Raw genomic sequence first — 22,169 nt, 5'->3', positions numbered from 1 at the left:
TTCATTCTAAAATTGATGCACACCAGCGATTTAAGAGAAAATTAACACTTCAGTAAATGTCTTTTTCCTTAATATTGTTGACTGTTTCTATTAGCCATTTTCATTTAATTTAACAGTGATATCTAAGGGTTAACCTTACAGAGCTGATGCAACCCCTCCTTTTCTTCACCAGCAATTTTCATTGGACACTATTTCCATAGCAACAGTGACATCAGTGAAACCTGAGTGTTTCATTGATTATTTTTCTCCTCTTCTTTTTTTAATCTATTCTTTTCACCACATTTTAGTGAGAAAGCAATTTTTTTTTTTTACAAACGGAGCTTATATTGATTTTTATTCCATAAATAATTAAAAGAGGGTAGAAAAATCTGCCCTTCATTTAAAAATTGAATGTTTCACTATGTATTTAAAAAGCGATTCAGGATTAGGAGGATGGATAACCATACCAGCTGTAGCTGATGTTCTAAAATATTCTTGCATTGTTTGCTGGTCTTCTAGGGAAAAGAATAATGTAGAACAGGACCTTAAGGAGAAAGAAGATACTATTAAACAGAGGACAAGCGAGGTTCAGGTAAGTGAACCATAAAATTTAGTGTTCCATTTCTGATTTAGGACTATTCATTTTAAATGTATATGGTTATTTACTATTTGCTGGATGTAGTATTAGGTCAAGGGAATACCTAATGTTTACATGATATAAATGTTTATCTTTTGCAAGATGATTGTTCCTTGCTTGGAATTCTGGCCTGCAAAGATTATACTGCAATGAGAAAGCAGTATTTTTCAGCATAGATTTCTAGTTTTGAAAGTATTTTTTAAATGGTATTCACCTGCATATTACATCATTAAAGGTGTAAGTTTGCATGCCTTCCATTGTTAATATTATTGCATCGGTAAAATTAGAGTGAGACTATCATCTCATCATCATCATCATCAAAAACCAAAGTGCTTTTTCATGCATGTGAGATTTTTGTTAGCTAGGAGACCTACAATGGACTGTTTCTCATAATACTGGTAGGGTTGGGAGATGATGTAGAACAATTTAAAGTAGTATTTTATGAGTAGCTTAGTAACCAGCATATCTTAAACTTTGGCATAAAGAGCTTTAATTCATTTTCATCAGGTGTTGTGTTAAATAGTTTCATTTTACAAAGAGAAAGGATGATAAAAACCTCAGTTTCTATTTGGGAAATGTTAAAAATAAGGGGGTGGCAGTGTTTCTAACATTAGAAATAGAGAAAACTGAGCAGTGCTTCACTTAGAGCAGTAAGCAGTGCATATGGCCATGTTATTCGGGTACTGTTTCCTTAATGCTGCAACTGGCACATAGAGGAGATTGGGTATAGAAGCACTGGTAGCAATTGCTAGTAAGAACTCTTGGATGGGCATTTCTTAATGTGTTGCTTATACGTTGGATTTTCCTGCATTTCCTAATTTTTGAAATAGGTAAAAACTCTAAATTGTTAGGTCCATTGTTTCGTTTTGATGCAAGACATTCATTAGGATTGGCTGCCTGGTGGACTATGCTAGGTAGGGTGGGGAGAATGATTTGCTGAAGAATTGAAGGAGCCAGAGAGATTTCTTGTTGGAAATTAATTAACTGATTGGGTGACTACATTTATTATATTTACTTGAATTTTCTTAAAGTCAATGCAAGTTAAGAGTTCATCATCAGTATAATTCTCCTTCTGGCAGTGAGGTTAGGTAGGCGTAAGAGGGTAAGTTACCTGAATTACATTACTTCGTGCAGTTTTTGAGCTTCCTAGGAAATGCGAAAGAGCTACACATTTTAAGCAGGTATTGCCAAAAATAGTTTTTAAATGGAAGATAAAATAATCTACAAATGTTTTTATAATTCAAAGAAATAGATGTAGCTACTGGTACAATCTTGAACAGCTTCTAAATTTAGCCAGTTACTGCTTTAAAGTACATAGGTTCTTGAGATAGGCAGTATTTTGTTGAGTACATCTACTTGTTGGTTTTTCCCTACTCTGTTTTTTGAGGATATGAATTTAAACACACATTTATATTTAGAAGAGTGCTAAAAATTTACATTGTTTCATTTAGTTTAAATAGGCTGTCCTTAAATATTTGGTTTCTTATAACTACGGAAGTTTTATTGTCTGTCAGAATTTCTCCGTGATTTGCTTGTCCTTCTTACTTAGTGGCAATGGTAAGGTGTATGTTTAGCCTAAAGTTTTGCAAAATCCAAATGTGTGATTGGCACAGAAAGTCTATATGGTTCAATTTTTCCAAATAGAGTTCTCTAAATAAGGCATCTTGGGCCATGGTAAGTAAAGACCAAGTAGTAATCATTGAAAACAAATTCATTGACAAATTAATGGATTAATTAAAGATTTGGTCAGTAGATTAATTTTTTATTCCATCTCACTACAGGTATCTTTGTTGTGCATGGTAATGAGGCACTATACTAAGAATGATGTGGATAATTGACATCTACAAGTAATTAAAACTCTTCATATTAGTGATCATTTTCAATTTTCTGAAGCACAACTTACCATAAGTGGTAATAAGTAGATTTCATTTCCTATTTTGAGGTAACTCTGATTTACTCATTGGTACTGAGGTGTAGACTGGAAATAATATGGATAAAGTCTGTAAATAACTCCAACTCTCAATACTTACTTTCTAATTTCCCTGGCAAAAGGCAACTTACTGGAGCTGTGAATAAATAACAGAATCAAAGGAGTATATTTCACTGCTTCTTTGTGACCCCACTTTCTAATGGCGGTGCTAATGAGAAATGTCAAGATGAAGACAACAGGGAGGAGAAGTAAAGGAATTTTGATCCATCAGTATCTGCCACACTTGGCTTTTTGATTGTTCTTTATTTTCTCCAGACTAATAAAGTCACAAACTGTGATAATATGAGCTCATATCTCAAACACAGAAATCAAATATTTAAAGCCAAAAGCTTTAAATTTTATTTTGTGTTTATGTAGTGTAATTCAGTTAGAGGAGAAAATCTTCTATGTAATTAATTTATGAATTTTTGTTTCCTGTCTATATTTCTGTGAATTACTGCCTTGAAAACTTTCAGTTCAGGATTTTTTCTTGAAGATGACTTCAAATTTTATTTCATAATATGATCACTGTTAGTTTGTATGAGATGTACTACCAGTTTATCAGGTTCTGTGGACAAATTAGGCCCAAAGTGATCCAATTACAAGGGGGAAACGTTGTAAAAAGCCATTTTATCTCAAATGCCTAAGGTTTGGGTGAGTTTTTGTTTTTGTTTTTTGTAAGGGGAGAAGGTAGATTCACATTCTTTCCTACCTTAAAAAATTGCCCATGTATGATCTTATAGAATTTTTTTTCTTCCGACTAGTCAACAAGTATTTTAGAGATTCACTGTCATATGTGTGCTTTCTACAGTTTTGAATACAGGTTTATAGCAACAATTTGGTATAAAACAAATTGAATTCAGTTTCTAGCTCTGCCACTTCCTAGGTTTGTGATCTTAAGTAAGTAATTTAACCATTCTACACTTCAGTTTCATCTTCTGTAACACGAGATAATAAAAATAACAAATGAGTTAATATAAGAATAAAATGAGATAATGTACTAAAGTGCCTCACAGAGTGATTAGCACCTGATAAGTGTTCAGTAAATGTTCTTATTAGCTTTTTTATTTGTTACCCTATAATCATCTCTTTATTACCTTCTCTTGATCTTTAGGCTCTTTCTTCTCTGATATCCATCATCACATAGGCCTATTGGACATAGGACCTCTCCAATTTGAAAATACCCCTTTCTTAGCCATTGGTGCCACTTTATCAACTTATTTTTCTCTACTTTTATTGCTTTGTGTCGCCATTTTTTCCCCTTCTAATATTTTTAGCAACTCCGTACAGTCTGTTGCTTACCCATACCACACTGGGCGTTTTCTCCCCGGGGCCAAGAATAATCTTAAGGCCAAATCTGTTGGTCCTTCTTGTATTGGATATCACTTTCTTGGGTTGTATTCTCCTAGATACCCTCCTACCTCTCTGAACCTTTGCTTCCATTGCCTTTGCCAGGGACAGTTAGACAGACAGATTCTGTGTGCGTTTGTGTGTGTCCTTTCATTCCTTCTCCATACCCATGTCCTCCGTATGCTGATAACACCCAACTGTTTATCAAACTCTCAACTATCCTGAGTGCCAGTCCCACATCTCCAGTGAACCATTTTGATATTTATCATTTGAAAATCGGTAAGTCTAAAATGAATCTTATTGAAAAAACTTGGCTTCTAGTTTGAACCTTCCTATTTTTCTTTCTCACTACTGCCACTCGTATCATTTCATATCTAAAATCTTTAAGTCATATCAGAAGTGCTCACCCCGTTCACTCTTGCTTTTCCTCCTAAACCAACTTAGTATCATGACTCTCCAATGTGGAAATCTTTACTGCTGTCCACTGCCACTGATTTAATGATAGGAGGATGTCATAACTCAGAGATTATTGGAGACAGAGAAAAAGATAAAATACAAACCTTCCCCTTTTTTTACTGTCTGACTTTGAACTGTGTGCCATATATACTTTCCTTCTTATTCCCACTTTTATACCTTTTGTTGTTAAAGTGCAGAATGTTCTCTACTTCCCTGCTTATGTGAATCCTACCCTTGCCTTAAAGCTCAGCTCATATTCTACCACTTGTTTTAAACTTTCCTTTCTCTGTCTCTTAGTCTACACCAGTATTTACTGTGTTGGAACTCCAAGAGGAATATGTATCCACTTATATATGGCATGAACCATATATTACCTCGTAGTGTTAGCTTGTTGTGGTGTGTATAGATTCTAATATCTTTCTTCCTATATATTATGAGCTCCTTGAGCTTAAAAATTGTGCCTTGGATCATATTTTTTATTATCTTTGGTAATATATTGTTAGTTGCAAGTAAATTTAAGGAAGCTGTTCACGATAGAAGTGAATAAACTTTTATTTTGTGCATAAAATTTAAAATAGGACAACACAACTAGAACCCATAGGGAGAAAAGATTGAGAGCACAGTAGGTATTGTGAAGTCAGACTTCTTCATATTGTTCATACTACCCTCATGTAAAAGAAGTTCCCTATTATTTATGTTTCATCATAATAATGATTCAGTAATTCAGAGTTCTTGTCCATGTTTTTTATTTTAATTCACTTAGTTTTTTCTTAGATGAAGAGGGATGACTTATCTTAGATAGAAATAAAATTAGTTACATGAGCTCAGCATTCTTTTTCTGGCCATAATGTTCTTTAGAACATACTGGGAAGCATATGATTGGGAAATAAAGGCAGGCTGTTAATGGGGTTTTCTAACACCCACCCTAGTTTGTCAGGTTTTCTGTTCTTTAAACATCTTGTGCTACAGTTGATACATTTTTAATGTTAAGGATAGTCCTAAAACTTATCAGATAAAGTAATGTATCTGATTATTTCTAGTTTTAGGTTAGTCTATAGAGGTTTTTTTTTTTAAAAAAAAAAGAATCAAATAATTTACACTTTCTGTGAGATTACCTAAATACTTGAAATTCTCCTTTATCTATTTAATAATTCTTCTGAAATAGATGTACTAGTATATATGCATTGGATTTGTTTTTAAGTGCTTAATTCATAAATTAGTGTCTTTGTTTTTACTCTATATGAAACAGATGCAAACATACCATGTTATTAATATAATTATATATAATTTTATATTTCATATCAGATATGATTTATATAAATTTTACAGTATGATAATTTATAATTTCTTATATGAAATATATATTTTATATATTTATATTAAAGACTTCCTATCTTTTTAGCTAAAAAGATAGGAAGGGGGGAAAAAATGGCCACACAAAGCAATAAAAGTAGAGAAAAATAGGTTGGTAAAGTGGCAGCAACAGCCAAGAAAGGAGTATTTTCAAATTGGAGAGTCCTATGTCCCAGAGGCCTATATGAAGATGGAGATCCAAGAAGAAAGAGCTTAAAGATGAAGGGAAGGCAATAAAGAGATGATTGTAGGGTACAGAATAATAACTTTAATAAGAATATTTACTGAATATTATTTTATATATTTATGTTATATATTATAGCATATATTTATATATCATCTTGTATATTATAATGTATTTTTTTATTTTTTTTATTGCATTTTAGATTTTGGGGTACATGTGAAGAACATGCAAGATTGTTGCATAGGTACACACATGGCAGTGTGATTTGCTGCCTTCCTCCCCATCACCTATATTTGGCATTTCTCCCCATGCTCTCTCTCCAACTTCCCACCCCCTACTGTCCATAATGTATTGTATAATATAAATATATTATGTATCTTCTTATACATAAAATATACAAAAATAATTATGTACTTAATTATACAAAATTATATAAAATATTTTATTTACTTTATATATTATATATTTTATATTTATATATATATATATGAACTAGTAACATGTTATGTTTGCATCTGTTTCATATGAAATACAGAGTTAAAAGGTGTAACTTTTTTTTTTTTTTTTTTGAGACGGAGTCAACTTGCTCTGTCCCAGGCTGGAGTGCAGTGGCACAATTTCTGCTCACTGCAACCTTCGCCTCCTGGGTTCAAGAGATTCTTCTGCCTCAGCCTCCCAAGTAGTTGGAACCACAGGCATTGAATGCCATCATGCCCGGCTAATTTTTGTATTTTTAGTAGAGTTGGGATTTCACCATGTTGGCCAGGATGGTCTCCATCTCTTGACCTTATAATCTGCCCGTCTTGGCCTTCCAAAGTGCTGGAATTACAGGCGTGAGCCACCGCGCCCGGCCCTAAGTAACTTTTAAAGTAACTTTGTCATTTGTACATGTGACTTGGATTGCTAAAATGAAAGCTTTATTTTTTCATATGTTCAAAATTCTTAGGTATTTGTTTAAATTTTATTTCCACTGCCCCATAGTTCTTCATGGAGGTTAGAAGGATAACAAATAATTTGTCATTTTTAGTAACGAGTGATTTCTAGAAAACAGGACATTTTCCTTGAAATTTCTTTTTAAGTAAAGCCAAGATTGCCAGCTAAAATATCCTTTAATTTCTGGATGAGTAACCTTGGATATGGCTTGCTTTGGTATTTTTCTAAAATAAACCTTGGCACTATCTTGCTTTAGTCTTGGTTACTTCATCCTTGCCGTGCTCCAACTGCTGCTGTCTTCCTTTCTTTTGCTGTCAGTGGCACCAACAGGCAAGTAGACCATGATCAAGGAAATAGAGCAGAACTAGGAAAGCATCTGCAATGTCTTCGGTCATTCACGGAAGGGAATGGCATTTGATAGTGCCAAGTCTGTGCACAGACCCAGGAAAGGATGTTCCCAATGGCCACATTTGGGAACGAGAAAATTACCCAAGTTCAGCAGAAGACACTGTTTGTTAGGAGAACCTACCACTGCTCTAGTTAAGGGCATGACGGGGGAGGAGGGAGCAGGAAGAGAGAGAAAAAGAGAGGTACATCTGTTGCCTTAATTTAGTCTCAGGATAAGCAGTCTGTACCAAAATAAAGTAGCCAAGTATATCTAGATGCTGATACTGATACTGAAATTGCATTGCAATGGTGGTAGCCTTTACAAATAATTTCCCAGTGAAACTTGATTATTATTAGCATGTATATTTGCGTGAGTTCATTTTGATTTTATGCAGTTTAATAATTCTGTATACTGGAAAGGAAGACTTTTTTGTATATAGTTTAGTGTTGGAATTTTTTTTAATTTCTAAACTCAACAGATTTCATTTTTTAAAAATTTCTATAGTGTTGGAATTTTTATAAAGACCTTTTTCATATTTAGAGATAGACATAGAGAGACATTAATTATAATGAATTTGATATGCACATCTATCCAGCTTGAAATTTCTCACTAATGTTAGGTATTTTCTCAGTAACCTTTCCTTTAAGTTCTGTACTTTTGTATTACTATGTGGATTTTACTGCAGATAAGAAATGAAAAAAGGCAGTGAGGCTGGGAAATTTGAATGAATGTGTTTGCTCTTTGGAAGAGAAAGGGCAGGAAGAAGTAAATATTATATTGGTTTGTTTATTCGCTTTCCTCTTACATAAGCCTGTCTTCTGAGGTTGTGTTTAAGTGGCTCACCAAAAATATTATTTTTGAAAAATAGTTCAGTTTATTAAAGGAAACCAGCATTGATTCTATTATTGGTAGTTCTTACATAAAATTTAGTCACATCAGAATATTTTTATATTGGTATGAAACCACTAGCAATGTGATACTTAAACAGCAAACTCGACATTTCCTTTTTTTTTTTTTAATTGCATTTTAGGTTTTGGGGTACATGTAAAGAACATGCAAGATTGTTGCATAGGTATACTCATGGCAGTGTGATTTGCTGCCTTCCTCCCCTTCACCTATATCTGGCGTTTCTCCCTATGCTATCTCTCCCCAACTCCCCACCCCCCATCCCTCCCCCATTTCCTCCCAACAGACCCCAGTGTGTAGTCCTCCCCTCCCTGTGTCCATGTGTTCTCATTGTTCAACACCCATCTATGAGTGAGAACATGCAGTGTTTGATTTTCTGCTCTTGTGAAACTTGACATTTTCTGATGATAAAAGTAACCTGGGTTCATGGTAAATTTGTAAAATGCAGGAAAGTATAAAAAAGATGGAAAAAGCCTTTGTAGGGAGAGCCATTGTTAACATTTTGCTGTATTTTCTACGAATATATATAAATTTCTTTGTATTTATGCTCATATTGTATATGCCTCTGTATTCAGCTTTTAAAACTTAGTATCATGTCCTAGACATTTTCTTATATTATGTGACTCTTTTAAGGTAAATTGTATTTTTTGTTCCTGGATTTATAATAAAAGACATCAAAATTACATCTGGTTTTAAAGATATTATTAGAGACATGAAGTAGATAAAAATTTTTCTTTAGGGCATGAGGGAGGGTGGGAAATATGACTAGAGTATCTACTGATGGGGATAGGTAACATACATTTTTCCTATTCCCACTCCTGAACATTTTTAGTTAAAGGGAGAGAGAAAAGACTTTTTTCCCTCCTAGGATTTAAAACACGCTTTGGGACCAGCATATTGTTATATATAAACCTATGTACTAATTCTATGAACAAAGTAAGGAAGTTATGATAGATTATATTTTCAAACTAACAAAATTACTTTAGATCTGCAGGTGACATTCTTTTAAAATATTTTATAGCGGAACTAGGCTAAGCACAGTGGCTCATGCTTGTAATCCCAGCATTTTGGGAGGCCAAGGCGGGCACATCATTTGAGCCTAGGAGTTTGAGACCACCCTGGGCAACATGGTGAAACCCCATCTCTACAAAAAAATTAAAAAATTAGCCAGGCTTAGTGGCGTGTGCCTGCAGTCTCAGCTACTTGGGAGGCTGAGGCGGGAGGAATGCTTGAGCCCAGGAGATTGAGGCTACAGTGAGCCAAGATTGTGCCACTGCAGTCCAGCCTAGCGCCTGGCAACAGAGTGAGACTCTGTCTCAAAAATAAAAAATAAAAATAAAAATAAAAATAAAGGTATATGCCACAGTGAAATGTTAAAGCAGTAATGATTATTTCCAAATAATGGAAGTTTTAAATGTCAGATCAGCCTTGGTCTATAGATTATAAAAATACTGAATTGGTTTAGAAATGGGGGCTAGGGGTGGGATAGCATTAGGAGAAATACCTAATATAGATGACGGTGTGGTGGATGCAGCAGACCACCATGGCACATGTATACCTGTGTAACAAACCTGCACATTCTGCACATGTACCCCAGAACTTAAAGTATAATTTTAAAAAAGGAAATGGAGATATTATTTAAAATTTTTTAAAAAGCATTTGTCATAGGTCAGTTAGAAGTAAGTATTAATAAATGCTGTAGTTTAAATACAGGATGAAGCTTTTCACATTATGTTCAAGAATCTAAGTCTTTTCTGTCAGTCTCTTGTGTGTACCGCATTAGTTTCTCTCATATACTAAAATTCTATGATAGTTACAGTTATTGCTTAATTAATCCCCTGGAATGTGCTAGGCATTGTACAAGATTTTGGAAAATCAAAGAAGATAAAGCATAGACACTGTCCATTAGAAGTTTGTAATTTAAAGGTAACTATGATTACAGTGTACTAAGTGTGACAGTAGAGGTTAGGAATAAACCATAGAGTTTGAGCACAGGTAAAGGAAGCCCAAAATGAATCAGAGGAGATTAAATTTGGCTGGGTTCTGGAGAATCAGTAGTGGGTTTCCAGATACCTGTGGTGTGGAAGGACATTGAAGACAGAGGTTATGGCTTGTGGAAAGGCATAGGGTCACTGAAATATGCTGTCTATTGGAAAAAGAATAGGGTCTTCTGAGATTGTCACAGGTGAATATCAGAGGAAAAGAAGGTAGAACCCCAAACTGAAGGTTTTAATGTGTCTTGTAGCAAGTTTTACTTTATCCTCTAGGTAAGAGGGAACATCATATCTGTTACTTTTAAAACAACAGTAACTAGAGAAATCTCCTTTGCAGTGGGTTATTTTTTAAGCAAGTTGGACATTTGGAATAGGAAGAAACAAAAGGAGAAAACCCAATTTTATATCAAGGAAGGGACAATGAAAGCTAAAATAATTTGGTGAACAGCTTAAAGAGAGATTTTAAGGTAGAATCTATAGGACATGTATGAATGGAGAAAAATCAAAGACGAACCTAAAGTTACTAGACTCGGTGATACAGAAATTGAAGTCATTTTATACTTTCAGTATGGGTTTATTCAGAGACAATTCCATGTGCATATCTAAAGCCATACCTCTATATTTTGAGTATGGATTAGTTAACAGTGTAGACAAGGTTAAAAATTCATACATGAAAAAAAATTAGGCATGCTGGTAAATTAATGATAAAGTACTGAAGCAGGTCACCAGTTTGACACTATGATCACACAGACTCATAGAATGTTAACACTGGAAAGTCTTTCATGTGCATCTATTGTGTTGGGATTTTTAAAGGAATTTTAAAAATAACTTATAATGGCCGGGTGCGGTGGCTCAAGCCTGTAATCCCAGCACTTTGGGAGGTCGAGAGATCGAGACCATCCTGGTCAACATGGTGAAACCCCGTCTCTACTAAAAATACAAAAAATTAGCTGGGCATGGTGGCACGTGCCTGTAATCCCAGCTACTCAGGAGGCTGAGGCAGGAGAATTGCCTGAACCCAGGAGGCGGAGGTTGTGGTGAGCTGAGATCGCGCCATTGCACTCCAGCCTGGGTAACAAGAGCGAAACTCCATCTCAAAAACAAAAACAAACAAACAAAAATAATAATAACTTATAATGTATTAACATTTTTGTCAAAGGAATCAGAAAGAGAACATCTAATTCTTTTATTATTATTATACTTTAAGTTCTGGGATACATGTGCAGAACATGCAGGTTCATTACATAGCTAAATGTGTGCCATGGTGGTTTGCTGCAACCATCAACCCATCATCTAGGTTTTAAGTGCATTAGGTATTTGTATATACCCACGTGTATTAGGTATTTGTCCTAATGTTCTCCCTCCCCTTGTCCCTACCCCCCTACAGGCCCCAGTGTGTGATGTTCCTTCCCTGTGTCCATGTGTTGTCATTGTTCAACTCCCACTTATGAGTGAGAGCATGAGGTATTTGGTTTTGTGTTCCTGTGTTAGTTTGCTGAGAATTATGGTTTCCAGCTTTATCCACCTCCCTGCAAAGGACATAAACTCATTTTTTTTAAGGCTGCATAGTATTTCATGGTGTATATGTGCCACATTTTCTCTTTCCAGTCCATTGATGGGCATTTGGGTTGGTTCCAAGTCTTTGCTATTGTGAATAATGCTGCAGTAAACATATGTGTGCATGTGTCTTTGTAGTAGAATGATTTATCATCCTTTGGTTATATACCCAATAATGGGATTGCTGGGTCAAATGGTATTTCTAGTTCTAGATCCTTGAGGAGTCACCACACTGTTTTCCACAATGTTTGAACTAATTTACACTCTCACTAACAGTGTAAAAGCATTCCTATTTGTCCACATCCTCTCCGGCATCTGTTGTTTCCTGACTGCTTAATGAGAGAACCTCTAATTCTTAAGAAACCCAGACAAATTAAAAATCTATATAATACAATGAAGAAAAATTCAATTTAGAAAGGGCATAAGCAGATTTAACTAAGATTTAAAGTATACTGATTTCCTCATTTAAAATTTCTTCTCCTTCAGTATTATAATTTCAGGTCTCTTAAAACAAGGGCTGAATTAAAATACAGAAATTATTTTTCTTCTAGAAATCAGGTGTCCCTGCATCTTAAATTTTCCATACAGTTCCATTTATCAGTCCTGTGTGCAGGAGTTAGCAATTCATGGCACAAGGGTCAGTTCTTGCCTTTCTTTGCAGAGTTGATGGCGTTCATCAAACCTCATCTGAATTCCTCACGTATCATCCGTTCAGCTGCTGCCTTTGAGTTTCCCTTCTTGTCTGCATGCTTTTCCTGGGCTTTAAAGGAATTTTTTAAAGCAGCATGATAGTTTTAGACTAACCAGTTGGTTAAGAAAATATAAGATAAAAAGCAATTATTGAAAGCATTGTTCAGTGTTCTATTTAATCACAGAAATATCTACATATATTTGAAAAACAGTGACACACATGTGAGTCTGCAGATAATATATCACATGGTGGTTAAGAGCTCAGGCTGTGGAGTCAGAACCCAGTTTGAATCCATAGCTTACTATCTTTAACTTTAGACAAGTTGCCTACATATCAGTGCTTCAGTTTTCTCATCTGTAAAATATGAATAACTCATAGATCTGTCATATAGAATATAAATAAGTTAGTATATTTGAAAGGCCTAGAAGAGTACCTAGCACATTGTAAGTACCATTTAAAGTATTGGCTGTTATTATGATGGTGCTATCTGGTGTAACCTATGCAGTAATTCAGAGACCTTATCCTTATTCTGGTAAATGGCTGTTGGGACCTTTGAATAGATACCATTTTTAGAAATTTTTGTTCAGTTTTACTGCACCCTCTTTGAGATCTCTGCCCACCTCCTGCTGACACATACTTTGGAGTTATTAATCCCTGAGCCACTTCGCCTGGCTTTTTAAAAATTTCTGTAGCTCCTGTTATTGAGCATGAGTGTGTACATGAATGAATAAATAATATGACATTTTCAAAATAATTCATCTTTTTTTAGTTTTGTTTTGAGAAATCTTTTCCTACACTGAGATCTGTATTTTCTTCTACACGTTTTAAAGTTAGTCTTTTATGGCCGGGCGCAGTGGCTCACGCCTATAATCCCAGCACTTTGGGAGGCTGAGGCGAGTGGATCATGAGGTCAAGAGATCGAGACCATCCTGGTCAACATGGTGAAACTCCGTCTCTACTAAACATACAAAAAATTAGCCGAGCATGGTGGTACGTGCCTGTAGTCCCAGCTACTCGGGAGGCTGAGGCAGGAGAATTGCTTGAACCCAGGAGGCGGAGGTTGCCGTGAGCCGAGATCGTGCCATTGCACTCCAGCCTGGGTAACAAGAGCGAAACTCCGTCTCAAAAAAAAAAAAAGTTAGTCTTTTACATTCAGGTCTGTAATTTACCTGGAATTAATTTTTTCTTTTTTTTTTCTTTTTTTTTTTTTGAGACAGTGTCCCACTCTGTTGCCCAATCTGGGCTTGCTGTGGCATGATCACAGCTCACTGCAGCCTTTACCTCCTAGGTTCAAGAGATTCTCCCACCTCAGCCTCCCGAGTATCTGGAACCACAGGCACGTGCTACCACGTCCAGCTAATTTTTAAATATTTTGTAGAGACAGGTCTCACTATGTTGCCCAGGCTGGTCTCAAACTCCTGGGCTCAAGCAATCCCACTGCCTCAGCCTCTCAAAGTGCTGAGATTACAAGTGTGAGCCATCACACTTTACCTAGAATTAATATTTCTGTTTGGTGTCATTTAGAGATTCACTTGAAATTTTTTTTGCCATGTGGGTATGCCCAGCATCATTTGCTGAATAGTGTTTGTGCTTGTTTGTTTTTAGAAATGGGATCTTGCTCTGTCACCTAAGCTACAGTGCAGTGGCATGATCGGAATTTGCTATACCCTTGAACTCCTGAGCTCAGGAGATCCTTGCATCTCTGCCTTCCAAGTAGCTGGGACTACAGGCATATGCCACTGCACCCAGCTACAATTAAGGGTTTTGAGTAGAGGAGTGACATGATCTGATACAGATTTTTAACAGTAGCTGCTGTGCTAAAAATATACTGAAAGGTAGCATGAGTGAAAACAGGGATACCAATTATAAGGCAAGAGAGAGATTACAATGACTTTGACCAAGTTGGAAAAAAGGTGGTCAGTTTCTGGATATATTTTGAAGAAAGTTGCAAAAGGATTTGCTGACAGATTAGAGTTGAGATGTGAAAGAAAAAGAAGAGTCCAAGAAGGTACCATGTGGGTTTTTTTGACCAGAGACTCTAAGAGGGGAAAGATTGAGCTTAAAGCAGATTTGTGGGGAAATTCTAGCAGTTCTATTTTCAACATGTCAGCAAAGCCCATCACATGTCCAAGAACAGATTTGAATAAGCAAATTGAATATCTAAATTTGGAGTCTAGGAAAAATGTCTTCATGTGAAGATTGTATTTAATGCTGTTCAGTACCCTACTCTCATCAACACAATATACTCAATAAGACTTTATTTTTCCTTAGACAGATTTAAAATTACTAACTTAACCTTCCCCTTCCCCCAAAGAGAATAAATATATTAATTTTCTGGGATTTTAGGATCTTCAAGATGAAGTTCAAAGGGAGAATACTAATCTGCAAAAACTACAGGCCCAGAAACAGCAGGTACAGGAACTCCTCGATGAACTGGATGAACAGAAAGCCCAGCTGGAGGAGCAACTCAAGGAAGTCAGAAAGAAATGTGCTGAGGAGGCCCAGCTGGTAATGTCTGGCCATTTTCTGCTGCCTGCATCTACATATTAATTGCTTCTCCTGGCTTAAGAGGAAAACATTCCCTACGTTTTGTTGGTAGTGGTAGTGGTTAGCAATCTAGTCAGCATTTGGGTTCATGGGGGAGATGGAGCAAGGTTCATCCAGAAATTACAGGCCCTCTTTAGAGGAAATAGAAGGGCAGTTAATGAACTGGTTTTCCAAATTTTTATTGGAAATATGATGTCTGTACCTTCAACTCTCCTCTATCCCTCCCCCAGTTACCCTTATCTACCAAAACCACACATCAAAAAACATAATTTTCCAGGCACAGTGGCTCAAACCTGTAATCCCAGCACGGTTGGGAGTCTGGGGCGGAAGAATTGCTTAAGCCTGGGAGTTGGAGACCACCCTGGGAAACATGGAGAAATTCCATCTCTGCAAAAAATATGAAAGCTAGGAGTGGTGGCTCACATTTGTAATCTCATGTACTCTGGAGGCTGAGGTGAGAGGATCACCTGAGCCTGGGGAAGTTGAGCCTGAAGTGAGCTTTAATCATGCCTCTGCACTCCAGCCTGGGTGACAGAGTGAGACTCTGTCTCAAAGACATAAAGCATCAACAACAACAAAAAGAAAACACCATAATAGGGCTGGGTGTGGCTGGGCATGCTTCTGTAGTCCCAGCTATTCAGGAGGATCACTTGAGCCCAGGAGTTTGAATCCAGCCTGGGCAATGCAAGACTCTCTCTGAAAAATTAAATTAAATAAGTTATTTACTATTTCTGTCAAAAAAAAAAAAAAAATCCCACCAAAATAGTAAACTAAACAAATAAATGTATTGCATTTGGGAACATTTTAATGATATCTTTTCTTTTAATCTCCATTTCTTCTTCACTTTCATATTATAGATCTCTTCTCTGAAAGCAGAATTAACTAGTCAGGAATCGCAGATCTCCACTTATGAAGAAGAATTGGCCAAAGCTAGAGAAGAGCTGAGCCGTCTACAGCAAGAAACAGCAGAACTGGAGGAGAGTGTAGAGTCAGGGAAGGCTCAGCTGGAACCTCTTCAGCAGCACCTACAAGATTCACAACAGGAAATTAGTTCAGTAAGTCTTTGTAAAGCAAGAAATATACTCAAATGGATCCTCTGTGTCGTTTAGTCAGTTATACTTTCCAACTTCTGCTCTTTGAACCTCTTGCCTAGTTTACTGTTCATGTTTCAGTCATTTTATACAATAGGTTTTTTGTCACCTGTTACATATTAAAACTATCATACATCTTGTACGTTTATGTGATGATTATCGTTGGAGTGATTAAGAGTGTGGGCTTTGTGGTTAGATGGTCTAGGTTTAAGTACTGGTCTGCCACTTACTAGCTAAATCACCTTAGTATCAGATTCTTCATCTTTAAAATTGAAGGATTAATAAGTACCCTACCCCTTTGGGCCACTATGAGGATAAATGAGGCAAACCTGTGAGACATTTAATATGGTGTGTGGTACATAAATGCTCAATAAGTGTTGCTTATTATATAAACAGTAACCTAGTCTCTTCTGTTTTGTGGTTCTAATTTTGAATTCACATTTGCTAATTTGGAAACTTTTTTTTAGGAAATTGTTTCTTCTGTAGTTAAATGTGCATTGCTATATAGATGGTCTTACATATAAATCCTTTGGTTTTTTATTTCCAGGTTTCCCTACGTGAAGACTAATCTTTTAAAGAATAAGATAGTTAGGGCTGGTCACGGTGGCCTATGCCTGTAATTCTAGCATTTTGGGAGGCCAAGGCAGTGGATCACTTGAGGCCAGGAGTTCGAGACCAGCCTGACCAACATGGCCAAACTCCGTTTCTACTAAAAAATACAAAAATCAGCCAGGTGTGGTGGCGCGTGCCTGTAATCCCAGCTACTTGAGAGTCTGAGGCACGAGAATCATTTGAGCCTCGGAGGCAGAGGTTGCAGTGAGCTGAGATCACACCACTGTACTCCAACCTGGGCAACAGAGTGAGAATCTGTCTCAAAAAATAAAAATTTTTAAAAAAGGATAGTTAGAAAGAAACACAGAGATCATGTAGTCCCTTTCTTGCATTCTGAATATGAACAAACTGAAGCCAAGGAAGTTAACTTTCCCATGGTTACATATTCTTTAAAAGAGCTGCAGTCTAAGATCTGGTTCTTCTAAAACCCAGTTCAGTGTGCTCAGTTATTATATATGATGAAGTCCTTCACTTTTGTACTTGTTTACCCCGTCTTATCTGACAGCTGAGTACCTACGTAATCATTCATCATGCAAGATACACCTTAAGTTCGTATTCTTTATAGTATTTTCTTCATCCTGCCTTTGTTGGGCTTTATATTTCTGTTACAGCAATAATAAGATTTTTCCCTACATATTTGCTTATGTGTCTATCTCCCCTAGCAGACTGACATTTTTGGTCCAGAAACATACACATTTTTTAAAACTCCTATTATTTAGCACAGTTCTTGTCCCAGTGTAGGTACTTACTTTATTAACAGGTAACCTGAAAGAGTTATTGTAGTGAGAATGCTACCAGATGAATGGATATTCTTTAAACTATTTTCTTTTTCTTAATTTCTTTAAAAAAAAATCCAAGTATACTAGAATCTTGAGAGGAATACTTATTGTTAGAAATTATTGAGTCTTTCCTCTAAGTCATGTAGCATTCCCAGAGGATTCTTCTTAAAGGAAGCAAATGTATCCTTGACCAAGTCTACAGGTATAGCCATTTTAATTTTATTTTTTTGAGACAGGGTCTCATTCTGTCACTCTGGAGGGCAGTGGTGTGATCATGGCTCACTGCAGCCTTGACCTCTGAGCTCAAGTGATCTTCCCACCTCAGCCTCCTGAGTAGCTGGGACTACAGGTGCACTCCACCATGCCCAGCTGATTTTTATATTTCTTGTAGAAATGAGGTTTCACTTTGTTGCTCAGGCTGGTCTTGAACTCCTGAGCTGAAGCAGTTCTCCTGCCTCAGCTTCCCAAAATATTGGGATTACAGGCTTTAGCTACCGCACCTAGCCCATCAGGAAGTGGAGAAGGGCATTTTTGTGTTACATGACTTTCTAGTAATAAATTCTATTCTGTATTTTTGCTTTGTGTTGGCAGATACAAATGAAACTGATGGAAATGAAAGATTTAGAAAATCATAATAATCAGTTAAATTGGTGCAGTAGCCCACACAGCATTCTTATAAATGGAGCTACAGATTATTGCAGCCTCAGCACCAGCAGCAGTGAAACAGCTAACCTTAACGAGCATGCTGAAGGCCACAGCAACCTAGAGTCTGAGCCCATAAACCAGGAATCTCCAGTAAGTCTAATACTTTCATAATCAGTCTCCTTGGGCAGATCAAAGTTTTGTTGGCATTTTACATAGTATAAATATGTGACCATGCCTCATCTGAGAACAATTGAGATTTCTTTTTAAGAGGCAGAGAGCGGGTTTTAACTCAACAATTATACATTTTAACTAGTATGAAAATTGTTTTTTTTTTTTGTTTTGTTTTTGTTTTTTTTTTTTTGTGATGGAGTTTTGCTCTTGTTGCCCAGGCTGGAGTGCACTGGTGCTATCTCGGCTTACTGCAACCTCCACCTCCCAGGTTCAAGTGATTATCCTGCCTCAGCCTCCTGAGTAGCTGGAATTACAGGCATGCGCCACCACACCCAGCTGATTTTTTGTATTTTTAGTAGAAACAGGGTTTCATCATGTTGGCCAGACTGGTCTCGAACTCCTGACCTCAGATGATCCACCAGCTTTGGCCTTCCAAAGTGCAGGGATTACAGTCATGAGCCACTGCGCCTGGCCAGCTGATTTATTTTTTATAGAGCCTGTTTTTAAAATAGTATTTATGTAGAGTAAAACTTTTTTTTAAGTACCCTCACCCAAAACTAAAGTAATTTTTTTTTTTTTTTTTTGAGACGGAGTTTCACTCTTGTTACCCAGGCCAGAGTGCAATGGCACAATCTTGGCTCACCGCAACCTCCGCCTCCTGGGTTCAGGCAATTCTCCTGCCTCAGCCTCCTGAGTAGCTGGGATTATAGGCACGCACCACCATGCCCAGCTAATTTTTTGTATTTTTAGTAGAGACGGGGTTTCACCATGTTGACCAGGATGGTCTCGATCTCTTGACCTCATGATCCACCTGCCTTGGCCTCCCAAAGTCCTGGGATTACAGGCGTGAGCCACTGCGCCCGGCCCTAAAATAATTTTTTATTACGTAGTGTTTAGGACATTTATTTACCAATTATTTGCAGAATACCAACTATGTGCAAGAGTGCTGTATTACATAATATAAGAGCAACATAGACAAGAGACTTTAATCTTTCCTTCAAGCAGCATACGGTGTAGTAGTGTAATGCTGTGTTAAAAGGGCTGTGCTAAAGGAAGTGCAGAATTTTTAGGTAGGACAGTTTGGAGGGGGCTCATAACAGATTTTGTTGGGGAAAGCTTTGCAAGTGAGGTTTGACAAGTGAGAATGGATTACACTCCTGTCAGAGAAAACAGTATTAGTATAGGTACAAGGTAGAATAATACATGCAGCACAGAATCTTGAGAAGTTCTGAAGGATGTCTTGTGATTTTGGAAAGGGTATTGGTAAGAGATGAGGTGCTCCTAGTAGACATCTGCATTACCTCTGTTGCTTATCAAAGTATAGATGTGTATCCTTTTTCCAAACTTGTTGAACTAGTTTCTGGGATAGAGCCAAATATGTATATTTTAAAAACACATCCTGCTGATTCTAGTGGCTCATGCCTGTAATCCCAGCACTTTGGGTGGCAGAGGTGGGTGGATGACGAGGTCAGGCGTTCAAGACCAGTCTAGCCAACATGGTGAAACCCTGTCTCTACTAAACATACAAAGAAATTTTAAAAAATTAAGACACCCTATGGGTGATTGTCACGTGCACCTGGATAAAAATGACTTTTAGGTCAGAAAGTACCAGAAGGTGAGAAATTTGGATTCATCTTAAAGCATTGGGGGACTTATCCTACTGCAATGAATAGCCATTGAAGAATTTTAAGCAAGAAGTGATGTGATTAAACTTTTAGAAATGTGGAAAATGGATTAGAGAGTGAGACTGTATCCACAGAGGTATATTGGAATAGAATAGTCTGTGTGAGAGTTGTTTTAGCCTAAACTTAAGCAGTAACAGGAGGGATAATGAGCAGAAGTTTGAGAGATATTAAAAGTGAAAAGTTAACAGACTTGATTTTATTTAGACAGTGCAGTCATGTATGTATTATACAATATTCTTTCAGCCACAAAAGGCAGATTACTAGGTTATCCTTCAAACACGTAAGGGCTGTATGAATAGATATTGCCCCTACTACTTCTTAAGTCTTTCACCCACTGTTCTAAATGAAGAAGACAATGGGAAGCCACTGAAGGACTTTTAACCAGAAGGGTCACAATCACATCCACATTTTAAAGCTATTAGTTTGGCTATAATAATAAGAAGAGATTGGAAGGGCACGTATTGGAGACAGGAAGGCAGTTGGAAGGAAGACTGCTCTAGTAATTGGAACCAAAGATGATGATACTGTAAGTGATTGATAGTGTCAGTGAGGATGGAGAAGAAGGCAAGGATTTGAAATAGAAGTAGGAGATAGACTGAGCAAGACTTGGAGTCTTATTCCAACTGGGGATTAAAGGTGACCTGAAGGTTTCTGACATCAGTGACTTTGATGCTTGATGACACCATTTCCCTAAAAAAGATTATAGACTGCAGAAAATGGTGCCTCGCAGCTTGGGTAGTCTTACAATCCTGGTGCTCTGGGCTGCTGCCCTGCTCCTTGCTCTGGGCGTGGAAAGGGCTCTGGCGCTGCCTGAGGTACAGAAGCAAGTTTGAGGTCGAGCTGAAGCAGGGTTGATGGCCAGCCGTGCATTGTGCTTGCCTGCGGTTCCCCCTTTCCCTCTGCTGGCCTGCAGCTCTGATTTCGTCCCCGACACTTTACGACCCTGCCCAGCCCGATATGCACCCAGTGTCCCAGGAGTGTGCAAAATTTGTCCAAAGTGGCCCTTTGTCGTAAAATGACACGAAAGCTAATGCTGCATGGCCATTCTACCTGAATCAGAAGGGCACCATCTTGGGGCTAAATCTCCAGAACTGTTCTCTGGAGGACCCTGGTCCAAATTTTCATCAGGCACATACCACTGTCATCATAGACCTGCAAGAAAACTCCCTCAAAGGTGACCTGGTCAACACCTTCTGTGGCTTTACTCAGCTCCAGACTCTGATACTGCCACAAGATGTCAACTGTCCTGAAGGAATTAATGCCTGGAATACTGCCACCTCTTATATAGACAACCAAATCTGTCAAGGCCAAAGGAACCTTTGTAATAACACTGGAAACCCAGAAATGTGTCCTGAGAATGGATCTTGTGTACCTGATGGTCCAGGTTTTTTTGCAGTGTGTTTGTGCTGATGATTTCCACAGATATAAGTATATGCGCCAGGGCTCGTTCCCACTGCTTATGTTCTTCAGGATTCTGGTATCCACCACTATATCCATCTCCATTCTGTTTTAGAGGACCCAACGCTGAAAAGCCAAGACTTCATGAACCACATAGGTCTTACCATTGACCTAAGATCAATCTGATGTATGTTAGCCCATCCAGGGAGCTCTGCTTCCTAGACAGGCATCTTTGGCCAGCGGATTTGCCTCAAGATTGAGGCTGCTATTGGAAGTTGAAAAATTGCACTCCCCTGACATAGACAAGTACCAGTTCCCATTTGTGTTGTTGCCTATAATAACCACTTTTTTCTTTATTTATTATAAATGATAAGAAAATCTTAGAGGTTTTTCTAACCCCAGTGTCAGTAAATCTCTGAGAACTAATGCGTAAAATTCCCTGAAGAAATTGATTGTAATTATCCGTCAGAACTATTCGAAAACTTGCACAGGAGCACTCGCATCTATGTAGTAGGATTTTCCCTTTTCCTGCTTATGTGCTACTATATGCTTAGAAAACCTGGAGGAATGCTTATCAGCGAGGAGTAGTCATCTCTGATGGTGGGATTCTGGGGGAGTTTTTGGCTTTTCTGTTTTCTATAGTGTAACACTTTTATGGTGAGTATGTATTTTTATAATTGAAGAGAATAAAGACTAAAACAAAACAAAAAAAAAGATTATAGAAGGAAAAATTATTTGATGAATACATTCTGCTTGTCTTTTTTTATTTTTAAGTAATTTTTTCTTAGTTTCCTCTGCCAAGTCCAAAAGTATATTGTTAATCTATTTGCATTAATATTTTATT

General features: G+C 37.2%; 1 protein-coding gene and 1 pseudogene across 4 annotated transcripts in view; both read left to right on the top strand.

The window, feature by feature from the left end:
• EPS15 (epidermal growth factor receptor pathway substrate 15) overlaps positions 1-22,169 on the top strand; it is a 176,437-nt gene that overhangs the window by 103,106 nt on the left and 51,162 nt on the right. For 3 of the 4 annotated variants that reach the window (XM_074380807.1, XM_010349192.3, XM_074380805.1), the window contains 4 exons: positions 499-571; positions 14,744-14,905; positions 15,802-15,999; positions 18,018-18,221. In XM_074380807.1, coding sequence (XP_074236908.1) covers positions 499-571; positions 14,744-14,905; positions 15,802-15,999; positions 18,018-18,221 — 637 coding nt within the window. The remainder of the gene's footprint in view (positions 1-498; positions 572-14,743; positions 14,906-15,801; positions 16,000-18,017; positions 18,222-22,169) is intronic. The other variant, XM_074380806.1, reaches the window with a different exon arrangement.
• On the top strand, positions 19,478-22,164 carry LOC120365988 (all-trans retinoic acid-induced differentiation factor pseudogene; annotated as a pseudogene).

This window comes from Saimiri boliviensis, chromosome 11 (genome assembly GCF_048565385.1).
Source record: "Saimiri boliviensis isolate mSaiBol1 chromosome 11, mSaiBol1.pri, whole genome shotgun sequence".
In the NCBI taxonomy this organism is placed as follows: Eukaryota; Metazoa; Chordata; class Mammalia; order Primates; family Cebidae; genus Saimiri; species Saimiri boliviensis.
Note: the sequence above shows the minus strand (reverse complement) of the source record. Positions and strands in the feature narration are given on the sequence as shown.